This window comes from Lucilia sericata, unplaced genomic scaffold (genome assembly GCF_015586225.1).
Source record: "Lucilia sericata isolate MDLA Ls3-8-SP2 unplaced genomic scaffold, ASM1558622v1 Contig000541F_arrow, whole genome shotgun sequence".
Classification (NCBI taxonomy): domain Eukaryota; kingdom Metazoa; phylum Arthropoda; class Insecta; order Diptera; family Calliphoridae; genus Lucilia; species Lucilia sericata.
The window spans coordinates 44,896-57,583 of NW_023994551.1; the positions used below are offsets into that span (position 1 = coordinate 44,896).

The window sequence follows — 12,688 nt, forward strand, 5'->3', positions numbered from 1 at the left end:
TTTAGTTGAAAAATTTCATTTTGCGAAATATTATGAATTACTTAATAAGATATTTGCACTTTTTAGTATAAAAATGTACATTGCCATAGGAGGAATAAATTGACCTTTGAATATATAATGCATCTATATCAATAAAAAATTGTATGTCCAACACTAGTATAGTGTTAAGGCTCGCGACGATTCATCGGGAACGGAAGTAGACGACGACTGTCTCGACATAGACATTGAGCCACTGCTTTAATTGTGACCACCCTCCGCTCGCTACGCCTGTGGTTGTTCAAATTACTGTGAATGACACTTAGGAATATTGACAGGTGTCATTACTTACTTCCTGATAATCAACCTAAGCGCCATTACAGTTTGTGAAAAACCCCAGCAGCATAAATTCTCGGACAGCGACAATTACCCTTATGTTTCGATAAATAAAATCCGTTTTGAGAACGTTTGACAAACTTCTCGATTTTTATTATACTCACGCAGTAAACAAGGAAGTGCATTTTATAATCAACGTTATTTATTCGTCTTAATTAGTAACAAATTTCTTCATATAATGGTTGGAATTTGTTTAAATACTTAATTTTTTATTGGTTTAAATGCCAACTTTTTACTAATTTCCTGATTGTCTGAAATTGTAAATCTCCATTTTATATGCATACCCCCTTATTCACAAACAAAATTTTTAATTTATAAACGGTTTATAAATTAGATTTTGTATGGAAATTTTTTTTATAAACCTTTTATAAAATAACAATTTTGTTTGTGAACAAGGGGGATAGTATATGTTTAACATTTCCTAACATTTGTTTAAAAAACTCAACTATCCAAAATTTTTAAAAATCACAATAAAAAATCAAAGAAAACATACAATTTTGTACTAAAAATTAGATTTTTTTGAAATCGGTTAACCGAGACTTAAAAACCGGATAACCCGGTTAACCGAAAACCAATGTTTTAAAAAAACCGGTTTGCGAAAAACCGAAGTATGCAATAAAAACCGGTTCTTGGGTTAACCGGTTAACCGGTTTATAAACACTATCCACTAGGAGGGATTTTAGGAATTTTTTATATTTGGGGGTAAAAAAGGGGAAAAACGGGTAAAACTGGGTTTCTTATTTATCTTACACAATATTAGTGATACAAGATTAATTTTAAATACATCTGCATCTACACTTAAAAAGAGCAGATGGAAGTATGGTACTTTTTTGAAATTCGTACTTATAATAAAATTGTACATGTATTGGACACACATTTGAAAATTATTTCTGTTTCACACTTTTTTTTAAATTGTGAGTAAACGGGAAAAAACTGTATTTTTGGTACTTTTTCAGCACATTAAGAAAACTTTTTCTATATATTGATGTATACATATTTAATTGTTTGCTGACACTGTAATATTTTTTTAAATAAAATGTTTGCTATTTCACTAAAGAAAAAAAGTACCAATAAGGTCAAAAACGTGAAATTTAATTTTATTCAAACTCATTTAACAAATTTTTATAAAATTAAAAAAAAATTTAAATTTAGTCACACAAAATAAGATATTGGTGTATTATTTTGAAACTCGGGTACTAAGGCTTATATAGGACAAAATTCGGGTAAATAGTACTTTTTGAAGACTTATTTTTTTCTTAAGCAAATTAATGCAGGATTGTAGCTTCTTAGTTATATCTGTGATATATCGATTTAAGCACAAAATTCTTGAAAAAGTCTATTCCTGGACGAAAAGGTAGGAAATTATGCTTTTTATTAGTACTTTCCACAAAGGATGAATTTATTCCACTTTTGGTACTTTTTCATTCTTCAAATAACAAATACTCTTTGTATGTTCTATAATATGAATCTAAAACACATGATTATTAAACATACACGGTCCTTATTAAACAACATTCTTTAAGAGAGAACTATTTAGTACTTTTTATCTCATTTCTAAAATATTTAACATAAAGATATAAATTTGACTGAATAATAATCTGTTAGTGGGGACTTTTTCATTCTTCAGATGGTACCTTTTGAATTATCTATAAAGGGGGACTGGAACACATGATACACGGTCCTTATTAAATGAGAATTTATAGAAGGAGATTTAGTACTTTTTTATGATATTGGAGATAGAAATATAAAATTTAACGAGTGAATCACAATCTACTAGAAGGACCTTTTTTTCTACTTTTACGTTCATCAAACAATATTTTTTGAATTTTCCATAATATGGAACACAGAAACATATAATTTTTGATTGAATGAGAATCTATAAAATGTATTTTATAGTAATTTTTTCTTCTTCAAATAGTACTTTCGAAATTTTCTATTAAGTTATCAAAATTCTTTATGTTTTGTTTGGGTAGCGATGCACCCAGGGTATTCTAGTACATTTTTTAGAATATTTTTTAAACCACTTATCCGATTTTATTAATTTTGATTTCAAATTAATGGCTACGTAATGTGAATTGAAAATAAGATAGAAATAAGTACATATTAAGGCAGACGTAGTACTTTAATGACTCAGATGCTAATTGACATCGTGGACGATGAACAGAGGGACAGACAAACGGATATGATTAGAACGTATTATTTTAAGGCGTGTACTTAATATTTCAAACTGTTATCAGCCAAATGACAAAAATCAATTATGGTTTTGATTGTGTTTATAAAAAAACATAGAAATGTTCAACATATTCTTTTTGTTAACATAATCATTCATCCGAATTTTTAAACATGATAAAAAGTACATCCATCAAACTAGCAGTTATGCCTAATTAAAAACAATAAGTGTATGTATGTAAATATACTATTCTGTGGCATAAGACAATTGATAACATTTGTCTTCTCCATTCCAATGCTTTAAGTACTCCTCAAAACCAATCAAATTAATTTTGTTCTCTAATGTGTATTATGATTGAAATCGTTTAGCCTTAGGTGGTACCATTAATGCAAATTAAATATCAATTCAATTCCATAACTCCCATCTTAGTTAAACTTACACAAACAGCTTAACATGTATCTAACTCCATAACATCATTGTCATCAAATGTAAGTATAAGTATTAGAACATTTACGATTTGAACAAATTTCTAGCGAATTGTTACCGTAATAAATGAATGATAGATATGTATGTATGTATGTTGTGTATAAATAACCTGAACCCCATAAATGATTTGATTGTATGAAAGCGTTTTGTAGAAAAAGTGCATAAAACAAAAACCTGCAATATAATAGAATTTTATCGGACCAGGAAAATGAAATGAATCTCTCTGGTTGAACAATTCGAACAAACATCTCAAACATAAGAACGCAATTAAGAGCAGAAAGTTTTTTTTTTTTTTTGAAAAAACAAAAGCCTGTGATACTGATTTAACCATTTCTCAGAATTTTGACAAAATTTTATTAAAATTTTAAAATCTTTTATGAGTTTGCGTATAATTTTAGATGTGTTGTTTATAAAACCAAAATATGTATGTATAAAATACATTAACCTTGTGGTTCCCACAATCATCAGTATTCATTTGTAGTTGTTGTCGTTGTTGCTGTTGTGTATGAAAAACATTAAACAGATGTCACCACATAAACAACAGACACAAGGTCTTCTAATAATAGCCAGGGAAGCAAGAAATATTCATATCCTAACATCCAGCAATTTACTTTTTCCTCCTCCCACTACTACTCCTGTCCGCATGTATGTATATTAGGGTAGGCCCTAGAAAAACTAGGAACTGATTGCCTTCGGAAAATAAAAGTTTAGTTCTTTCTAAGATATCGTTTCTCAAAATGTTTGTCCTGAGGTCAATATTTGAAGAGGCTGGTTCAAAGAATAAAAAAAATACTTTTTTTAGTTTTTTTTCAGTTTTCTTAAATATTGATAATTTTAAAATTATTGTTTTATAAACAACACTTTCTGATTTCATGGGATTATTGAAGAAATATTTCAGTTTAACTGAGATAACAGACAATTTCATGTAATTTCTGTCATAAATGTTACTTAAAGTTCTTATCCTTTGCACAGCTTACCAAATTTTTGACCCTAGGGCTAAACTTTTCAGAAATGATATCTTAAAATGAACCAAGCTTAAATTTTCGGTAAGAAAATGAGTAACTTATTTTTTGTCCATACAAATGGGACGACCCTAATGTACATGTACATATGTAGTAGATCATAGTTACCTTTAACAATCGGTATAAAACAGCAAAACAATACAAGAAGACATGGAAACTACTACGACCACTTACCACTTTTACCCAGTAGTAGTCCGAGTACAAGAACGACTGACTACATATGAAATTCCAGAACAAGACATACTACTCGTGCAACAACAATTGGATAATGGACGGAATTGTTTTATATCTACATGTTGTGCATGATAAGTTGGTTCTTATGTCGTTGCTTTTTTTTTTTCTTCTTTTAACATGTCTTCCTATTGGCCATTTGTTCTGTTAGTTCATTTCAGTAAAATTTTCAGTCTGAGTAAACAAGACATTTTAAAATGCGTTTGGTAGCACTCGACAAGCAAAACAATTGAAATTTTTATAAAAAAAAAAGAAAATTTAAGATAATTATTAATACAAAGAAATGTTTGATTTAAGAAACTTGGGATTTAACACAAACTAAATATTTCTTTTTGTTAGTACTCTATATATCCATTAAAAATATTCTTTCCAAATGTATAATAACTTTACCGCGTATTGATTTATTATTAAATATTAAAATTCTAATAACAGCGTTTTTTTGCATTTTCGCCATCTCGGATCTTATATGAATAAAGAACATTTTTATACCCTTCAACTTCGTGAGATGGGCATATACAACTTTGTCATTCCGTTTATAATTTCCACATAATTTCCGACCCGTATTAAAGATTCGGCACAGCTGAATATAGCACTCTTACTTGTAATACTTCAGTTAGTAAGTTAGTTAGTTAGTTAGTTAGTTAGTTAGTTAGTAAGTAGTAGTTAGTAGTTAGTTAGTTAGTTAGTTAGTAGTTAGTTAGTTAGTTAGTTAGTTAGTTAGTTAGTTAGTTAGTTAGTTAGTAGTTAGTTAGTTAGTTAGTTAGTTAGTTAGTTAGTTAGTTAGTTAGTTAGTTAGTTAGTTAGTTAGGTAGTTAGTTAGTTAGTTAGTAGTTAGTTAGTTAGTTAGTTAGTTAGTTAGTTAGTTAGTTAGTTAGTTAGTTAGTAGTAGTTAGTTAGTTAGTTAGTTAGTTAGTAGTTAGTTAGTTAGTTAGTTAGTTAGTTAGTTAGTTAGTTAGTTTAGTTAGTTAGTTAGTTAGTTAGTTAGTTAGTTAGTTAGTAGTTAGTTAGTTAGTTAGTTAGTTCGTTAGTTAGTTAGTTAGTTAGTTAGTTAGTTAGTAGTTAGTTAGTTAGTTAGTTAGTTAGTAGTTAGTTAGTTAGTTAGTTAGTAGTTAGTTAGTTAGTTAGTTAGTAGTTAGTTAGTTAGTTAGTTAGTTAGTTAGTTAGTTAGTTAGTTAGTTAGTAGTTAGTTAGTTAGTTAGTTAGTTAGTTAGGTTAGTTAGTTAGTTAGTTAGTTAGTTAGTTAGTTAGTTAGTTAGTTAGTTAGTTAGTTAGTTAGTTAGTTAGTTAGTTAGTTAGTTAGTTAGTTAGTTAGTTAGTTAGTTAGTTAGTTAGTTAGTTAGTTAGTTAGTTAGTTAGTTAGTTAGTTAGTTAGTTAGTTAGTTAGTTAGTTAGTTAGTTAGTTAGTTAGTTAGTTAGTTAGTTAGTTAGTTAGTTAGTTAGTTAGTTAGTTAGTTAGTTAGTTAGTTAGTTAGTTAGTTAGTTAGTTAGTTAGTTAGTTAGTTAGTTAGTTAGTTAGTTAGTTAGTTAGTTAGTTAGTTAGTTAGTTAGTTAGTTAGTTAGTTAGTTAGTTAGTTAGTTAGTTAGTTAGTTAGTTAGTTAGTTAGTTAGTTAGTTAGTTAGTTAGTTAGTTAGTTAGTTAGTTAGTTAGTTAGTTAGTTAGTTAGTTAGTTAGTTAGTTAGTTAGTTAGTTAGTTAGTTAGTTAGTTAGTTAGTTAGTTAGTTAGTTAGTTAGTTAGTTAGTTAGTTAGTTAGTTAGTTAGTTAGTTAGTTAGTTAGTTAGTTAGTTAGTTAGTTAGTTAGTTAGTTAGTTAGTTAGTTAGTTAGTTAGGTAGTTAGTTAGTTAGTTAGTTAGTTAGTTAGTTAGTTAGTTAGTTAGTTAGTTAGTTAGTTAGTTAGTAGTTAGTTAGTTAGTTAGTTAGTAGTTAGTTAGTTAGTTAGTTAGTTAGTTAGTTAGTTAGTTAGTTAGTTAGTTAGTTAGTTAGTTAGTTAGTTAGTTAGTTAGTTAGTAGTTAGTTAGTTAGTTAGTTAGTTAGTTAGTTAGTTAGTTAGTTAGTTAGTTAGTTAGTTAGTTAGTTAGTTAGTTAGTTAGTTAGTTAGTTAGTTAGTTAGTTAGTTAGTTAGTTAGTTAGTTAGTTAGTTAGTTAGTTAGTTAGTTAGTTAGTTAGTAGTTAGTTAGTTAGTTAGTTAGTTAGTTAGTTAGTTAGTTAGTTAGTTAGTTAGTTAGTTAGTCAGTTTGTTTGTTTGTTTGTTTGTTAAAAGCCTGCATCCACATTCTCCGACAACTAAAATCCAGGAAAGTCTCAAGTGTAATTAAAACATTAAAGTTCACACTTCACTATTTCGCAAAAACAACTTCTTTTTAAAATTTTTGCTAATAATTTGATCATAACTGTTAATTATAGTAAGCAGAGAAGTAAATGTTAAAATATTTTATATATAAAATTGACTAATTGAAAATATATAACAATTGTATTATTATATAAAAGACATTTATTTTGATATAGCTAAATAATGTTTCTTCCAACTAAAAATATTCTTTTGGTAAACTTTGGTAGATGGGCTGCTATAGGCAATCGTTGGCTGCATCTTTCAAATATGCTAAACAAGGTAAGATATGTTTAAATAAAAATCTATTGAGTCCTATAGCGCCTATAACATTATTTTCAGAATGATAAGGAATATCGCATAGAAACAGACACTTTGGGTGAAGTAAAGGTACCACAGGGTAAATACTATGGAGCACAAACAGTAAGAGCTCAGAAGAATTTTCCTATAGGTGGACCAGAAGAACGTTTGCCAGTAAGAAGAAAGCTGCAATAATTTTTAATTTTTATATGTATAACAAAAATCTTTCTCCTTAAGGTTCCTCTTATAAAAGCCATGGGTATTTTGAAAAAAGCAGCGGCTGTAGTAAATGTAGACTATGGAATGGATGCCGAAATAAGTGAAGCCATAGTGGAAGCTTGTGATGAAATAATAGAAGGCTGCCTAATAGAAGAACATTTTCCCGCTATTATTTGGTCCACTATTACTCAAACTAATATGAATTGCAATGAGGTGAGTATAATTTACAAAAAATAAAACTTGTTAAGATAAGAAAATCTTGTCTCAAAGGTAATCAGTAATCGTGCCATTGAGATAATGGGTGGCGAAATTGGTTCCAAAAAACCGGTACATCCTAATGATCATGTAAATAGAGGACAAAGTTCCAATGATACTTTACCCACAGCTGTGAATATATCTATGGCTGTGGAACTAAATAATAGTCTCATACCAGCCATTACGGAGCTGTACGAGGGTTTGAAAGAAAAGGAAAAAGAATTTGCGGATATTATTAAAATAGGACGTACTCATCTGCAAGATGCTGTACCGCTAACATTGGGTCAAGAGTTCAGTGGTTATGCTCAACAAATGAAAAATGGTTTAGATAGGATTGATGCAGTGTTGCCACGTGTCTATGAAGTTTGTTTAGGTGGTACAGCTGTGGGTACCGGTATAGGAGCAAATCAATGTTTTGCTGAAAAATGTGCTGATAAAATAGCCGAATATACTTGTTTGCCCTTTAAAAAGGCCCCTAACTTATTTGAGTGCATAGCTACTAATGATATTATGGTGGAGGTACACGGGTGTTTGAACACCCTTGCTGCAAGTATAATGAAAATAGGAAATGATATACGTTTATTGGGTTCAGGACCACGTTGTGGTTTGTCCGAACTAATGCTGCCACCAAATGAACCTGGAAGCTCTATAATGCCCGGAAAAGTAAATCCCACACAATGTGAGTCTATAACTTCCATATGTACCCAAGTGATGGGAAATCATGTGGCAGTAACCATAGGAGGCTCAAATGGTCATTTAGAGCTGAATGTGTTTAAGACCGTAATGGTGGCAAATGTTTTACGTTCTATACGTCTTTTAGGTAAGTCGGTTAAATAGAAATAATTTTTGTTTATATTAAAGTTGGTGTATTTAATTTAGCCGATGGTTCTAGAAATTTCAATAATAACTGCATTAAGGGTCTTAAAGCAAATAAAAAGAAAATCGAAAAAATGATGAATGAGTCTTTAATGTTGGCAACAGCTCTTAATCCTCATATTGGTTATGACAAGGCAGCTCAGATTGCTAAAACTGCTAATAAAAATGGTACTACACTCAAAGAAGAGGCGGTAAAGTCTGGCTTTGTAACTGAGGAACAATTTAAGAAATGGGTTGTTCCAAAGAATATGACTAGTCCTCAAAAGTAAAATGTTCATCATCATCACCGTTAGGATGTTGTAATTGCATATTTTTGTAGATTGTTTATTTTGTAATAAAGCTATATATATTTACTACTATTTCAAAGGAATCGTCAATACGGAAATATGGAGGCTTACAATTTCTGAAAGTCATTGTCTGTCAACTCTTCCTAGAATTGCTTGCCAACAAAATGGTTTCAGATTCTATCTCATGAAAATCTCGGAAAATATCGAATAATCCACAAGAATAATCTAAAGAGATAAAATGTCACCTCAGGATGCCCAATAACATGGCATGGCAATAGGGGTTTTATGAGGCTTTGGTCAATTACCGAATGCATCAAAGTGACTATTTCTTATATCGAATCATTTTCACATAATACTTTGATTTTAAAATGATTTATTCGGTATTGTCATAAAATCCAATAATTGTCGGAATTTGATTTGTAAGTGGCGAAAAACCTATGATAAGAGGTGTAGTAATTTCCCGCAATTTAAGGTATATCTTGTTGATCTCAGAGATCTAAAGAAAAAGACAGAGCATTTTTATACTCACCATCAAAAAAGATCAGTGGTTTATTGATTTTGTCATTCCGTAACATATCGAAATATTGGTCGTAGACCCACGAAAGTATTATATATTCTTGGACCTTATTAAAGACGTTCTAGCTATGTCCGTCTGTTCTTCTGTATGTTGAAAGCACCATAGAGACCACATGGCAAGAACTACAGTTTTGCTTCGTATTGAAAATGAGCAATATCGATCCATGATTTCAGCTAGCGCCTAAAGGGTCATAAATAAGTTAGTAAGCCAGCAATCGTGCTAAAATTTTGCACAAGCTAGTTTTATGCGCCAATAAATTATATTATGAAGTATGGCCCCATATAAGAACTTCTTCAGAAAATTACTTAAATGCTCATTACTGGATTAATAGAACATTGTTAGTTAACCGACCTATAGCGTAATCAGCAGACTCTTAGAAATCGGAAATAATCCTGCTAGATGTGGAAACGAAAACCTACAAATGTCAAAGTAATATTATTACTGATTTTACCTACGAATTTAGTTTCAAATATAATGAAATATTTATATTTAATTAAATCAATTTCCCCAAAAAATGTTCGCTAAAAGTCATAAAATCGTTTTAAAATATTTTAGATTTCATCCTAATGGAAACCAAAGATCGATTTCCTTAACTAATCTACTGAACATGGTAAGCAATACATATATTCATCGTCTAGAACATAATAAACAATTATGATTTCCAAAGAATAAGGAAAATGTACGTACTGAAACTGACAGCATGGGTGAAGTTAAAGTTCCCGGCGACAAATACTATGGAGCGCAAACAATGAGATCAAAAACTAATTTTCCTATAGGGGGTCCAGAAGAACTCATGCCGGTATAATGTTCTAATAATTGTACATTATCAGGTAATAGGTTTAATGTTTTTATTGAAATATTTTAGAAACCCATAATAGTAGCCATGGGAATTTTAAAGAAAGCTGCTGCTGTTGTTAACCAGGAATTTGGTTTAGATGCTAAAATTAGTGAAGCCATTGCTGAAGCCTGTGATGAGATTATAGATGGTTGTCTAATAGATGAACATTTTCCTTTGGTTATATGGCAAACTGGTTCTGGCACGCAAACCAATATGAATTGCAATGAGGTAAAGTCGTAACCATTTTTTTACTCGAACTACTTCACACTAAATTTACAGGTTATTAGTAATCGTGCCATAGAAATTATGGGTGGTAAAATGGGCTCCAAAACCCCGGTGCATCCAAATGATCATGTCAATAAATCCCAAAGTTCCAATGACACCTTCCCCGCTGCCATACATATATCGGTGGGTATGGAATTAAATAATCGTCTTATACCAGCTATTACCGAGCTACATGAAGGATTGAAGGAAAAAGAGAAAGAATTTGCCGACATTATAAAAATAGGGCGTACCCATCTTATGGATGCAGTGCCACTAACATTAGGTCAGGAATTTAGTGGATATGCACAACAAATGCAATATGCTTTGGATCGCATAAATGCAGTTTTGCCACGTGTGTATGAGATTGCTTTGGGTGGCACAGCTGTGGGAACTGGCCTTAATACCCGAGTGGGTTTTGCAGAAAAATGTGCCAGCAAAATTTCACAATACACGTGCTTACCCTTTACAAAGGCTCCCAATTTTTTTGAGGCATTGGCCAGTCGCGACTGTATGGTAGAGGTCCATGGTTGTTTAAATACTATAGCTGTTAGTTTAATGAAAATCGCCAACGATATACGTTTATTGGGTTCGGGACCACGTTGTGGTTTGGGTGAGTTACTATTACCGGAAAATGAACCTGGTAGTTCTATAATGCCTGGTAAGGTTAATCCTACACAGTGTGAGTCTTTGACTATGATATGTGCTCAGGTTATGGGCAATCAAGTAGCAGTAACTGTTGGTGGTTCCAATGGTCATTTTGAGCTGAATGTTTTTAAGCCACTGGTTGCTTCAAATGTTTTGCGTTCCATAAGATTATTGGGTAGGTTTTCACCCTAAAAGGTTTTTAAAAATTCCTTTATATTTGATTTAATTTCAGCTGATGGTGCTTCAAACTTTAATAAGAATTGTTTGAAGGATCTTAAGGCTAATAAGGAGAGAATTAATAAAATTATGAATGAATCTTTAATGTTGGTTACTGCTCTTAATACTCATATTGGCTATGACAAAGCTGCACATATTGCCAAAACTGCTCATGTAAATGGCACCACACTTAAGGAAGAAGCAATTAAGTCGGGTTTTGTTACAGAGCAGCAATTTAAAGAATGGGTTGATCCGAAAACTATGTTGGGTCCTAAATAAATTTACGTTTTTATTGTATTATGTATTATTTATATCTTTAAATTTATTCGTTATTTCGTTGCTTAATTTATTACATAAAATAAAAATTTATTTCTTGCCATAAAAGCTTCATAAGAAATGAAATGTTTTATCAAATTTACGCAGAGTTCGATATTTAATAGTTCTGGGCCCCCATATAGGAATTTATCCCTGAAACATTAGTGTGATGTAACAGAATAAGGATATAAGGGGGATATCCATTTCCTTTATAAATATGTTCTCGTTATAAGAGCACCTCTACTATATGTATTTCTTTATAAAATCCATTTTGGTTTTTTCGATTTTTTTACCTTTTTACTCCATACCCCATACTCTCATAACACTTTACTACTGTAAAATTTATAAACTTAAAAGAAAACTTAACTGAATTTCAAATTAATACAAACATTTTTGTTAAAATCCATGTAAAATCTTTTGCAAAACTTTTCATCATTTGTATCTTACATAAATAAGCTTGTTAACAAGAGTTTTACATACCAACAATACGAAAACGAGTACATGGTCATAAGCATACATGTTCTGGCATAAATTGTGTTGTTTATAAACTATGAGAAGTGATGGTATACTTGTAAATATGCACACATACACACATTCAAAAATACACATAAAGATATGTTAGTAGTTGTGAATGAATGTACTTTTCAAATGCGTATGCAACAAAAACAAATGGAACAAAAAATTTTTGTTAAATGTTTGTAAAACTTTTATCAGGAATTTATACGTAGATTAACATGCCTGGTAACTAAAACTCAATGTATTTGTTTGTCGATATAACTAACAAGCTAACGAGAATAGTAAAAATCTTTATCAGTAAAAATAAAACATCAACACCATGATCAACAACAACATTGTCATCATCCTTGGTAACTTTGCAACAGCTGTATTGTTTTTCGATTTCTTTTAAAGCTTCTTAAATAATTCGTTATTTCTTTGTATTTTAGCAATTGTTTGTTAGTTTTGGATTTATTAACCTGTTATGTGAAATATGTACATACATGTACTACAGAATTTGTTGCAATTTGAATCTGTTGTAATTTTTGAGTGTAATAAAAAAATATTCCTGTGATGATCATGAATTAATACACATGCATATATACATACATGTATGTTTGTATATCTTTCGATATTAATTCTAAGTAAGTAGCTAACCCTTAATTAATTTTCAACTTTTAGTTTGTTTTTATACCTACCATCAAAAAAGATGGGGGTATAATGATTTTGTCATTCCGTTTGAAACACATCGAAATATTGGTCATAGACCCATAAAAGTATATATATTCTGGGTCC

The 12,688-nt window shown here is 30.4% G+C and overlaps 2 protein-coding genes across 4 annotated transcripts; both read left to right on the forward strand.

Annotated features, from left to right (window-relative positions):
* The first annotated feature begins 6,710 nt into the window (after window positions 1-6,710).
* LOC119605965 (probable fumarate hydratase, mitochondrial) lies at window positions 6,711-8,737 on the forward strand. 2 transcript variants are annotated; one of them, XM_037959319.1, is made up of 6 exons: window positions 6,711-6,888; window positions 6,949-7,080; window positions 7,144-7,338; window positions 7,396-8,200; window positions 8,260-8,555; window positions 8,624-8,737. In XM_037959319.1, exons 1-5 carry the CDS (start codon window positions 6,793-6,795, stop codon window positions 8,523-8,525), a joined length of 1,494 nt encoding a protein of 497 aa, XP_037815247.1. In that variant the 5' UTR covers window positions 6,711-6,792; the 3' UTR covers window positions 8,526-8,555; window positions 8,624-8,737. The 2 variants fall into 2 exon arrangements, with proteins under 2 accessions (XP_037815247.1, XP_037815246.1); XM_037959318.1 differs by lacking the exon at window positions 8,624-8,737 and having other exon boundaries at window positions 8,260-8,622.
* A 729-nt stretch (window positions 8,738-9,466) lies between these two features.
* Window positions 9,467-11,437, forward strand: LOC119605963 (fumarate hydratase, mitochondrial-like). Of its 2 annotated transcripts, XM_037959317.1 has the most exons (6): window positions 9,467-9,549; window positions 9,676-9,730; window positions 9,788-9,919; window positions 9,986-10,186; window positions 10,238-11,042; window positions 11,100-11,437. In XM_037959317.1, exons 1-6 carry the CDS (start codon window positions 9,542-9,544, stop codon window positions 11,360-11,362), a joined length of 1,464 nt encoding a protein of 487 aa, XP_037815245.1. In that variant the 5' UTR covers window positions 9,467-9,541; the 3' UTR covers window positions 11,363-11,437. The 2 variants fall into 2 exon arrangements, with proteins under 2 accessions (XP_037815245.1, XP_037815244.1); XM_037959316.1 differs by lacking the exon at window positions 9,467-9,549 and having other exon boundaries at window positions 9,614-9,730.
* The last annotated feature ends 1,251 nt before the right edge of the window (window positions 11,438-12,688 follow it).